Source organism: Anopheles merus, chromosome X, assembly GCF_017562075.2.
Source record: "Anopheles merus strain MAF chromosome X, AmerM5.1, whole genome shotgun sequence".
NCBI classification, from domain to species: Eukaryota; Metazoa; Arthropoda; class Insecta; order Diptera; family Culicidae; genus Anopheles; species Anopheles merus.
In genome coordinates this window covers 1,955,642-1,968,038 of record NC_054081.1, presented here as the reverse complement: position 1 = coordinate 1,968,038, position 12,397 = coordinate 1,955,642, and the positions used below count along the sequence as shown (strand labels likewise).

The 12,397-nt window shown below is 51.0% G+C and overlaps 1 protein-coding gene across 6 annotated transcripts; it reads left to right on the top strand.

Moving 5' to 3' along the window:
* On the top strand, positions 1–10,581 carry LOC121591192 (inositol polyphosphate-4-phosphatase type I A). 6 transcript variants are annotated; one of them, XM_041911673.1, is made up of 9 exons: positions 1–134; positions 228–353; positions 777–1,054; positions 1,742–1,828; positions 2,386–2,550; positions 2,622–2,852; positions 3,986–4,629; positions 4,701–7,711; positions 8,584–10,581. In XM_041911673.1, exons 3-9 carry the CDS (start codon positions 937–939, stop codon positions 8,714–8,716), a joined length of 4,389 nt encoding a protein of 1,462 aa, XP_041767607.1. In that variant the 5' UTR covers positions 1–134; positions 228–353; positions 777–936; the 3' UTR covers positions 8,717–10,581. The 6 variants fall into 6 exon arrangements, with proteins under 6 accessions (XP_041767607.1, XP_041767606.1, XP_041767609.1 ...); XM_041911672.1 differs by having other exon boundaries at positions 225–353; XM_041911675.1 differs by lacking the exon at positions 228–353 and having other exon boundaries at positions 2,622–2,822.
* The last annotated feature ends 1,816 nt before the right edge of the window (positions 10,582–12,397 follow it).

Here is a 12,397-nt window from a genome sequence, read left to right as displayed (position 1 = left end):
GACAGCTGGTGGAAAAACATATACACATCCCATGTATATGTAGCCAGCAGTCGATACGGGTCGGACGGTACGGGCAACAAATTGCTGCGGCAGGAGAATCGCACTGACCCCCGCCCTGGTCCGCCGCACCCCTGGTAAGTGCCGGTAAATGGGTTACAGTGGGTGGGGTGGGGTTGCGGTAACCCCCGGATGCCCCTAACTGACACTTTCGTCATCTCCGCCAGCAGTGAAGAGTGAACCTGGCCAGCTGGTGCGACGAACAGCGAGCCTCCCCTGCTACCCCGTCACACGATGACCACCTAGTGTGTCGGGCGATTGCTTCTATGCGTGTGCTAGGCGTTACGTTGAAACGAGTGAGTGCGAGCGAGAGAGCGCGAAACAGTGGTAGTAAAGTGTGTAGTTTGGTTTACGGGCGAGAGGGTGGGGGAAGCTGCAACACACGGATGGGCGAGTTCCGAGTTGATACTCCCGGTTTCCTTTGCAGCTGTTGAAGCACCTTTACGGCGGTAAGATAAGCTCCGCCCGACCCTTTGCGTAACGAGCCGCGTAAACAAACATTTCCAATTGCTGCCCTAGGGCAGAGGGTTTGTGCTTTGCTAGTTTTCTCCCGTAAACGCCCCAAACATTTCTAGACAGGCCGCGCTCAGTGTGGTGTATTTTTTCGTTTGGGAGAACTGGCCATGCTTTGTACAACAAAAAAGTGCATTTTACAATTTTAGATCCAACAGAGAGAGAGAGAAAAACCCTAACGCGTTTGTTTCATTTTATCATTTTAGGCACAGCAACGCACACTACGCCTGCCAATCGGGGCCCATCAGGCGTGCAATCGTCACACATTCCAAAACGGCCTAATTTGCCTACCCCGTTCGCTGCTTTGTTACGGCCATCATTCAATCCCTTGAACGCAAAGGATAAACCTCAGCCGCCACCATCAGAATGCGGTTCAACAAGCAGGAGCTGATCACACTGGCCACGCAGCCGAGCAACAAGTTTGAAAAGGAAGGGCCGCTGCACGTGACGGAAAAGCAGGAAGGTTTCTTCCGCAAAACAGAAGGCAAGTGATTTCCTACGCTTGCTGCGGGGCTGTAATTTAGAAATTCATTCCGTCCGAGGGAATTGTCGCCTGTGTTAATCCCCGTACACACCACACACATCCACGGTTAGAGGTTCCGTCGTGCTAATCTGGGGGGTTTTGTCTCTGTGCATTCACAACGGCGCCTGTTGCTGTGTGTGTGTTTTTTTTTGTTCGTTTCCATATTTCATTTCTTGTTGTTTTGTCCTTTTCAAATCAATCTTACCTTACCGAATGTTCACAACCCCTCACACACCCTTCGTGCGTGTTGCTTGGAGCTCCAATCTGGCCCATCTTCGTTTTCGTTGCTGTTGTTCGTTCTATAGCTACCGTTTCTTTGAAAATAGTTTCATTTATCAATTTATCCTCCTTTTTCCCCCTCTGTTTTTATTTCAATCCATTCTTCCGATTCATCTCATTTCCGTAAACGCATCGCGAAACCGGCCCTTCAACCACTGTCGACGGATGGCTTCAATGTTGGTGCGCTCGCTGGAAATCGCTCCCTTAACTCGTGGGGATTTCGTTTTGAAAATTAATTTGACACTTTTTATTTATAAACGTAAAATGTTTAACTGTTTCGCCATCAAACCCACGTCACGTGAACGGGAATTTGAATGTGTGTGTGCGCGCGCGCGCGCGTGTGTGGGTGGTTTGTGTTTTGGCAACTAGATGAGTCGCACACGGTCGCGAACGATCGGCTGGGGCGCGGCAAGCGCCAAAAGCCATTCAGTTGCATCGGTAGCGCATCGAGTCAAGGTTCGTTTTGTTTGTTTTGTTTTTTTTTTCTTTTCTGTTCTGTTCTGAAATGAAGCCAATCACACCAGCACACCCATTAATGTTTCATCGCCCCTATCCTCCTCTATCCCCGTTACTAAAAACAAACCTCCCTTGTCCCGAACCCCCGTTCAGCTGTTGGGCCTCCCCCGCCAATCCCTTGCCCTGACTGACACTTATGTAGGTTGGTTGTTCTTAGTGTGTGGCAAACTAACACCAAAAAAAAGAAGAAAAATTGTGGAAACACCTTTTTTCTCTGTATTTTGCAAATCGGTTGCTTCGCTTGGTATTTTTATTGTTAACAAACCCAAACAAATTCACACAGTAGTTAATTTGGAGCAAGAAAGATAGAGAGAGAGAGAGAGCGATAAATTATGAAAGGGAAAACTGTCTTCAAATAACATTTGGAGAATATTTCTTCGGCCAAACGATTAACCACGGTTTGCAAATGGCGTTTTAATTCGTTCCCTATTTTGTACTAACGCTAACCGTTACCCGCCTTGGTGTCACCGTTTGTCAACTCGGACGGCCACGGACAGTAAGCCTCGAGCGATGGTGCAGGCTGCGGGGCAATCTGCTGTTTTACTTCAAAAACACCGACCCGTTCTCGGAGCCGCAGGGCTGCATCGTGCTGGAAAAGTACAAATGCATCACGCCGCCCAACCACGAGCAGCAGGAGTACGACGGTTACGTCTTCTATTTGGGTAAGGCTTTCTGCTATTTGCGAAACGAAGGTGCGCAATTGCAATTGTATCTGGTTGGTTTTTTTTCGTAGAGTTTAACGATGGGCTGCGGCAACGCTTTGCCGCCAACACGCAACAGGAGCGACTGGAATGGATGCAGGCGATCGGGCTGGCCGAGTACGACATCAAGCGGGCCCAGCTGAAGTATCTGCGCGAGCAGATCGACCGGAACCGGGGCACCATTCATGACGTCGACATCGATATGCTGCGGCTGCAGACGGGGAAAGAGATCGGTAAGCAATTGGTCCGTCACGATCGACAAGGTTAGATTTTTGTTCGTTCTGGTTTTTGTTTTTCATGTGATGTTTTACTAACAAGTGCATCAAATCGAGTTTTATGAGCAAACTGTTATGTTTATATTAACTGCATGTGTAAGTCATATGAAAATGTTATTTTTTATTTATAAAATGCAATGGATTAGTGATGGGAAACATGAAGTTTTCGCCGGAATCGATTCCAGATAGCTTCGAAGTTTTCTGGAATCGATTCTGGATAGTAGGTCCTGCTTCAGTTTCTGGAATCGACTCCGGAATCGAAATTGGTTCCGGAATAAGTTCCGGAATTAGTTCGGGAATCGGTTTCGGAATTGGTTCCGGTATCCGCTCCGGAATCGACTCCGGAATCAAAATCGGCTCTGGAATCGGAATTGGCCCCGTAATCAGAATCGGCCACGAAATCGGTACCAGTTTCGGCATCTCCATAAGAATAGGCCTTTGGGTCCAATGATGCTACGTATTGATAGCCGCTAAGAATCCAAATTAACATGTTAACGATCCTTTCTCATGGAGATTCCCGGACTGATTTCGCTTCTGAAACATATTATTTAAATTGAAGAACTGATTCTCATTCCGGAGCTAATTCCGATTCTGGAGCAACTTGTGATTCCGAGGTCGATTCCAATTTCGGAGCTGATTTCGATTCCAAAATCGATTCCGGATTCGGAGTCGACTCCGGAATCGGCTTCGCAATCGGTTCCGGAATTGGCTTCGGAATCGGCTCCGGAATCAGAATCAGGTTTGGAATTGAAATCAGATCCGGAATTGAAATCGGTTCCGGAATTGGTTCTGGCATTGGCTCCGGAATCGGACCCGGAATCAATATCTGCTTCGGAATCGGCTCCGTAATTGAAATTGGCCCCATAATCAGAATCGGCTTTGATATCGGAGTCAGTTTCGGCATCTCCATAAGAATAGGCTTTTGGGTCCAATGATTTGGAGCCTCAAAGAATCCAAACTAAACTTGTAAACGATCCATTCTCATGGAGATTGACGGGTTGAATGAAAAAAGCGTACTCGAAATAGAAGAGGGCACATTACAATCATTCTGTGGTGGATTTGTAACCATAGCAGCTCGTGCACCCATCCCTACTAACCACCGAACCTGTCGCCCGTTACAGATTTGAACGAAATCCCCATCTGCGAGTCGGTCATCTCGTGCGACAACCTGCTGTGCGACGGCAACGGCAAGCCGCCGAACCCGTCGGTCGTGGTGCAGGTCACGTCCAACAACCGGTCGTCCGGCTGGATCAAGTACGGTCGGACGGAGGTGATCGAGCGCAGCTCCAACCCCCAGTTCATCTGCACCATCGCGTTCCGCACGTGCGACGGGCTGAACAGCGAGTCGCTGATACGCTTCACGGCGTACGACGTGCGCGAGAAGGTGACGCAGACGGCCGTTCCGATCGGGTGGGCCGAGATATCGCTCGGCGTGATAGCGGACACGACCCGGTTGCGGATACCGCTGCGCACCCAGGCATGTGGCGAGAATGCGGGCTTTCTGACGATCGCGACCTGCACGCCGGACATGGAGCGGCGCAACAATCCCCGGTCGCCGCTAAAGTCGGGCCTGTTGGCTGGCATCGAGGCGCAGGAGCTTCTTCAGCAGCAGCAGCAGCAGCAGCAGTACCACCTCCAGCATGAACAATACCAGCAACAGCAACAGCTGGGCCATCGACGGTCCCAATCGCTGCCGCCAAAGCTGGGCATCAAGCTGTTCATTCCGCCACCGTCAAAGATTGGGCTGGTCTTTACGAACCCTAGCGTAAGTGGACGCTCTCATTCTGCTCCCCTTGCCATTAACATACTAATTTGGCGCTTTTTTGTTTTCCACAGATCCACACCTACCGGCTGCATTCCGGGCTCGGCGGCGACATCAGCGTGCTGGAGGTAATGCTCGAAAGCTACCTGTGCTACATCATCCCGCAGCAGCTGCTGTCCGTGTGGATCGCGCGCGAGAAGGAGCTGCTGCAGGAGATCTCGGGCATGGGCGAGCTCGGGGGCGAATGGCGCCAGCGGCAGATGGAGCTGCTCGACAAGCATCTGAAGCTGCTGAAGGACTACTCGCAGGCGAAGCAGTACCTGCACCAGCAGCAGCAGCGCGGCCGCTCGTTCAAGCCGAGCTGCCGCAAAGGGGACGAGACGCTCGAGTTTGCGCCGGTCAACCTGCACCTGCAGCGCATGTGGGCCCACAACGACACGCTCAAGCGGGCCGGCATCCTGGACGTCGTGACGGTCGGTGCGTTCACGCGCCACTCGGGCAAGACGAAGACGGGCGGGCTGATCAAGCTGCTGCACCAGATCAAGGACTCGCCGTCGAAGAGCGAGGGCCAGCACAAGGTGGCGGCCGCGAACGACGCGGTGCAGGCGATCAAGCAGCTGCGCAAGGAGATCGTGGAGATCATGTCGCAGCTGCTCTACCTGGCCAAGTCGAAAAACCCGAAGGGCATGCTGCCGCTGTGCAACGAGATGATGACGAAGACGCGCGCGCTGCTGAACATCTGGGAGCCGAGCCTGGTGGAGGAAGCGTTTGCGTTCATCGAGCGGCACCGCATCATCGACGATGCGACGGCGGGCGGCGGTGGTGCTGATCCAGGAGACACCGGTGGTCGGGATGGTAGCGGTGGTGGTGGTGGTGGTGGTGGCGGTGGTTCGCTGACAGCCAACAGCCTGACGGTGGCGGCCATGTCGCCGTTCAAGAAAATTACGCAACAGCTCGGAGCGCTCGATCTGAAATCGCCCGAGCTGGAAGACTTCTCCACCCCGATGGGGCCGGCGCCCGACCTGTGGCCGCAGGTACGCACCTCCAAATCGGGCACGCTCGCCGTGCCGCGGGCCAAGCCGCCGGTGGTGCCGTCCCCGCCGTCGCTCGACCTGAGCGACACCATCGCGACCATCCAGAGCAGCTTCAGCCAGCTGCAGCAGGACGGAGCGGATGGGGAGCAGTCCGGCCACGGCAGCCAGGCGGCGGCGCCCTACACGCTACCGAGCCCGTGCTATCTGCCCACCGAGCAACCGTCCACCTCGAAGGCGAACAAACCGACCGGCGGCGGGGGCGGTGCAGTCACGTTCAGCGAAACGCATTTCGACATCAACGGCGAGGTGACGCTCAGCCACGTGCCACCGACCGTGCCCGCGATGCAGCCGGCAGGCGGCAGCGAGCCGCCCCCGCAGCTCGCCAGCCTGCCCAACATGGGCTCCTCCACGCTGACGGCGAACCAGCTGCTCGAGAACAAGAACGAGCTGCTCTCGAACGTGTACGACGAGCAGGGCTACCTGATCGAGAACACGGCCATCGTGCTCGGCCACAACGGGGCGTTTCTCGACACGAAGGTGATGAGCTCGAGCCCGTCGGCCAACTACTACCGGCCGACGGAGGAACCGGAACCGCTCGACCTGACGCAGCTCAACATCGAGGCGAGCGTGATGTGTCTCGTGTCGAAGGTGAAGTTCCTGTGCGGCCGGTGCGGCAGCCCGGCGGTGCGTTTGCGCGCTCCCAAGGGCTCCACGCTCGGCACGCTGCAGCGCCCGACCAGCATCGAGACGCTGCAGACGTACGTGGTCACCAGCCAGCCGCTGTCGCTGCCGCAGGCCGCCGGAGCAGCGGAGAGTGCAAGTAAGCCGGCGGCGGGCAGGGAAGCGGACCCAGCACAGGAGGAGCAGACGCCACCGACGCCCGCAACCATTAGCGATGTGGCGCTGTGCGGCATCGAGATGAAAGCGACCGCACCACCGTCCCTCAGCACGAGCAAGGAGCTCAATCTGGCGCTCACGCAAGCGGTCGGCGAGGTGGCGCGCAAGGTGAAGAAGGGCAACAAGTTCACGGACGGGCTGGACCTGTCGGCGACCACCGACTGGGCACTGGAGCTGCGGCCCTCGATGAAGAAGCTGCGGCAGGCGATGGACGGGCTGCTGAAGACGGCCCGCCTCATGCACTCGGTCCAGCGGCTGCAGCAGGACATGCGCAAAACGAGCGCCACGCTCGCGATCATGTACCGGCGGGACGTGTGCTTCTCCCAGGCGCTCACCTCCCTGGTCGCCGGGCTGATGGCGAAGCTGTGGGGCCAGAACGTGACGGAGAACTTCATCAGCGTGCTGGTGCACCTCGGCCCGCTCGCCTACTTCGAGGGGCTGCTGTCGCTGTACGGCAACGAGACGGACATGTGGGGCGACATGAGCGTGGCGGTGGAGGACCTCGCCACCGTCGGGTTTACGCTCGTGCGCAGCAACCTGCACCGGGACACGAAGGGCGCGATACCGGTGCCGCGGGTGGCCGGCTCCCGGCAGGCGCTGCGCGTCCTGCTGCCCGTCCCCGAGTCGGTCTTCTGCCATCTGCCGACGAAGGAGGCGGTCAGCTTCCGCGTCACGCCCGTCTTCTTCAACATCGGCATCAACGAGAAGGCGACGGTGGCGGAGACGCTCGGCTTTACGCGCGAGCAGCACCGCTCGAACTGGGACAACTACGACCGGCTGAAGCAGTACCACAGCCGCTACCGGAAGGTGCCGTTCAACTTCGTCAACCCGCACTGCTCGGCCAGCCAGGACACGCCGACGAAGGTGGGCGCGTACACCACGCCGCAGAAGGAGCTGCTCGTGCCGGAGCACACGGTGGTGAAGTTTCTGGCCGACCTGGAGGGCGAGCTGCGCGCGAACGGCTCGAAAAACTACGCCATCCTGCAGCTGGCGGAGGAGGTGACGCGGGCGGTGCAGGGGCTGCGCTTTACGTCGTGCAAGAGTGCGAAGGACCGCACGTCGATGGCGGTCACGCTCGAGCAGTGCCGCGTGCTGCAGCAGGAGTTCCATCTGTCCGCCGGCAATGCCCAGAACGTGCTCAACACGATGCGCAGGTAGGCAGGGGGTCCCAACCAGTGCTGCAAAATGTCACTATCAATGTCATAAAGCAATCTGACTGAAACAAATGCCATGTCAGCGTCAAGTACTCCATATTGATAATCAGGAGTGATACTCAAAATGATTGGTGTGACCAATGCATGCTTCGTTACATTTTTGCGACCAACGCTTAGTCAGACCAACTTTGTCATGACTTTTTTTTTACTGGGATCAGTTCTGCAAAATGTCACTGACAAAGTCATGACAACTTTCGGCTGAAACAAAATCCTGTCAGCGTCACGAGCTCTACTGTGATGATCAGAGATGAGACTCAAACAGTTGTTGCGACCATCACCTGCTTGGTGACATTTTGTACAACCAACTCATGGTGAGTCACTTGGTCGTGACATTTGCTGTCGGTGGTCATCACGACATTCTTGGAATGTCACATGCGTGACCAAGTGAATGACCAAGAGTTTGATGCTAAAAAAATTGTCACCAAGCATGTGATTGATCCACCAACTGTTTGAGTCTCACCTCTGATCATCTCAGTTGTGTACGTGAGCTGATTTGAGCTTCGTTTTAGTCATGAGTGTTTGGTGACTGAAGCATTTGGCAGCATTGTTCAAAAACAGAAAAAGTCATGATAATGCTTGTGACGACATTAGCTCAGCTTGTCAGTCAGAGTATCGGGTTTTACTCAAGCACTCACACGTCGCATTCGGCATCTCATGACGCACTTTCATTGAGTATCAGCAATCAAACTACCACGGATACGTTCATTGTTTTCGCTGGTGAAAATCTCGTGATGCTCATGACATTTTGCAGCCCAACTGACGTACTAGCTGTGAGGTCCTTTTAATTGATTGTTTTCTTTCTTCTTTTCTAGTGAAGGCACCCGGTCCGACAATACGATGAAAAACGTGGGCACGCGCAAGTACGCGTTTAACATGCCGCAGGTGCTGTCGCTGCCGGCCGTCTATCGCCCGCCCGCCGGCACGTACGGCAAGGCGCAAACTTAGTGCCTGCCGGGCGCGCCACCGGCCAACGGCGCGCCATCGTTTTAAAATCCCATTACACAAATGCTAGCTTCTAAACACGTCTAACGTCTACGTAATAGTTAAGCTTGTTGTTTCGTTTGATCTTCTGTTTTGTTTAATTTAAACATTTTTTTTAGTTATTTACATTTGTTGTAGATTCTATATTGTTTCGTTTTTCACCTTCCCACGCCAACCTTACTTCGTTGGGCCGGTCGGTTAATCGTACTTTACACGCGTTAGACGTATAGTAGGCAAAAGTGAGATATCTGTTAATAAGGGGTTTTTTTGTTTTAAATCTTATCACAGTCTACTGAGGCCACGCAACAGCTAAGAAAGCTCATTAGGTTGAAAAGCGCACATTAACATTATTTGTGGCGATGCAGTCTACCCTTGGTTTTACCCTTTCCCATCAACGGGTTCAACGCTGTTAGAACTTGTCTGTGTTGCAAGTGTTGTTGCAGCAAATTGTTCGCCTAACTCGTCCTAATACTCACCTGTAACGAATTTAATATTCTACCCCATCATTATTTAATCCGCGTGCACTAGTTAAAGCCCGCCTGGGCTTAGCGTTCCTTTCCTTCGTGCTCGTTCCGTTTACGCTCGTTCAAGAGCCTCTTACCTTGCTTCCGAACAAATGTATTTCATAATATTAACGTAATATTAAAGTGAATCGAAGCTTTAACGATATCGTTTTCCAGTTACAAGTTGTAGGGTAGCACCGAGCAGGAGGGATAGGGAAAAGAAATCTTACTAATCGAATGATATAACTTACACCACTTTTTTTAAATTGAATCTTTTATCCATAACTGATAACACATAACAAAAATACCACAGTTCCCCCCCACATATTAGCCTATTCAACATTCATACACACACTCGAAGGTTTCTTCTGGTTCTTACCGCAGTAGGAGTGTGTAATATAGGGGGGGATAGGCATTAAGCATGGAGAGGGAATAAAAGATGAGTAAAATTTGGATATAGCATTTTTCATCGCAAATAACGCGTTACATTAGTGAGGGGGAGAAGTACTTAGCGAATTCATCATGAAACTCTAACCACACATCCACATCATCTAGCATAGATAAATTCGTTCCAAATAGAATTCAACTAATCAAAAGAAAACTACATAGTCATGCATAGTCCAACATATCTTGGAACATTTGTCGAAAAGCAGGCCAAACGACGGGGTGAAAAAAAAGATAACGAATAAACTGTCAAACACGGAGGCAGATACTTAAACGCGTGTGGTTACATGGATAATGCAGGGTAAAGAAGCAATTGGACTTAAAACGGAACTGTCATTTACAAAAGAAATACATCAACACTGTGTATCGTACGTTTTGCATCGCATCGCAACATGTGAACTCTGTGAACATTGGTGTTCCAAAAATCAGTGCCAATCTAATTTTGCCTAATCTAATCTAAAATTCTTACTTCCTACGGAAACACATGTTTAAAATTCCGCACGCGTGCGACATTTTTAGTCTGAAGGATTGCCCGTTCTCTGCCCAACGGGTGCAGAGGCAACACGAATCGACAGGGTGTAGGGTTCCCGATAGGTCAGCGTACGCATAATAAACCCTCGTACATACACACACAAACCATTATCGTCTTCAGCATATTGTTAGGGTAGGACCAACATATTCCGACAAGCGCGTTAATCAAATCGTGTAAACCTGCGCAAGCGTAACATTGAGTGAAATTTGAAATCGAAAAACCAAAAGCTCTGCGGAACCCGCCTTGGTGTCGGACCGATGCGAGTTAGAAAACCTGTTGCTAAGCCCGGCTGGAACTCGACGAGAGCGATCGAGAGCTGCTGGTAATAAAAGTGAAAAATACTAACCATAGTAGGAAGCGTTGTGTTTAATATTTTGATTTTTGATCGTAGCTTCTTGGTTCTTGGGACATCTACGGTTTAGAACAGACGTGTCGGCGTGGCCAGGACCTCTTTTCTGTGATAGTTGGCTCATACTTCGAACTTTGAATGCGGCATACGAACCTCTCCACTCCTCCTTGTCTTTCGAGAACCATCGGTGTTTTCTGCAATCGTCTGAGATTAAGGAGGCAGGATTTAGCTGAAAAAAAATGCGTCTCCTTATCTGATTTGTTGATCCGCCTTAATACGCAAGATGTTCCTGAGTCTTAATTTGATAATGATATGATATTCATGATTGAAAGTGACAAGAAGAAGAAGAAGATCAGCATATAACAAACACAGTCTAGTAGCTGCTGATTAATATCGATTGTTTGTAGGCTCCAATAGTTTTAGCTGCCTATCCGGTAGATATTCCCGTCTCATATCTTCTCGTATGGCATGGTAGATGATCTTGTTGAGTTCGTCTCGAAAATCTCAGAATTGAGGTGGCATATAATCGATAAGCATCTGTCCAAATACACGGAAAGGGATGAAGAAAATGGAGTTTTTGTTTGGAACACTTTGGAGCAGACCAACAAACTGTGTAGTAGGTGGACCTACAACTGGAAGAGCGATAGGCCCCACATTGCAGGACAGAAACACATAGCCGAAAACCACAAAAAAAGAACAAACAAAATTTCTTTAATATAGCAACATTGATAATGTTTATTTGTAAAAATAACACACTTTTCCCCACCGGCGCTACGGATTCGAGTACGGTATAACAAAATCAAACGTTTTCTCTTTAGCAAAGAAAGTAAACCTACATCTACCAACAGCAGTAACGCGAACGTTGCGCTTCCATTTCCCTCCCCACGAATATATTTCGACTAAATTCTGAAGCAAACGTTCGCGGCCACACGGTCCGATCGCGCTTACCCGCCGGTGGCGCCGTACGCTTGCGAAGGTGGCCCGCTACGATTATTGCAAACATTAGAACAAACTCCCTCTACTATCTAGCCCTTACTACTGTTTCGCCTTTCGTCTAAACCTGGTACTAAAAATAGGTTAACTAGAACATCATATTGCCACGTAAATTGTAATTGTATTTCGGCTTTCGACCCGCCTAGTTCAGCTCTCGGATTGCACCGTTCGCCTCGTCGTTGATGCGCTTGCGTGACTTTGCCAGTGCCCTTCTGAGCCGCGTTTCAATTGGTTTTGTTTGTGCTTACAATGCTTAAAATGCGATTAAATCCTTTTAAAGTGCATGCCGGCGTGCAGACATGCATTGAGGTTGCGGGGTGTGACAGAACAAGGCGTGGTTGAGTTGGAGTTGAGATGAATGGTTGTAGTTGGTAGTCAGCGTGTAGTGTATTTACATACAGATATTGGAGGATACAGAGACAGAGAGGGAGATAGGATGGACCGATAGGAACGGGGGGAGGAGCAGTACATTGTTCTAACAAAATAGGAGCGCTTTTGTTTACCAACAGATTGATGGAAAGCATGTCAACCGCGTCTAGGGAGTCAGTAAACGCCCGTCTACTACACTAGGCGTGGTCAAAATGGCTTCAATCAGTTACGTTTAAGGAACAGGATAAGCAACAAAACAAATGAAGGAAAACAGGAAGGATCGGGGGAGTGTTGGAAAATACTATCTTTCATATACAATAGCTCTACTACAGCTATCCGATAAATTCGTGATACTAGGTTGTTGTTTAATTACAAGATAACGCTGTGATACTGGCGCGCAGCGCTGTTTTGTTAAATTGCTGCCGCCGCCGCCATTGTTTTGTTTTTTTGTTTTA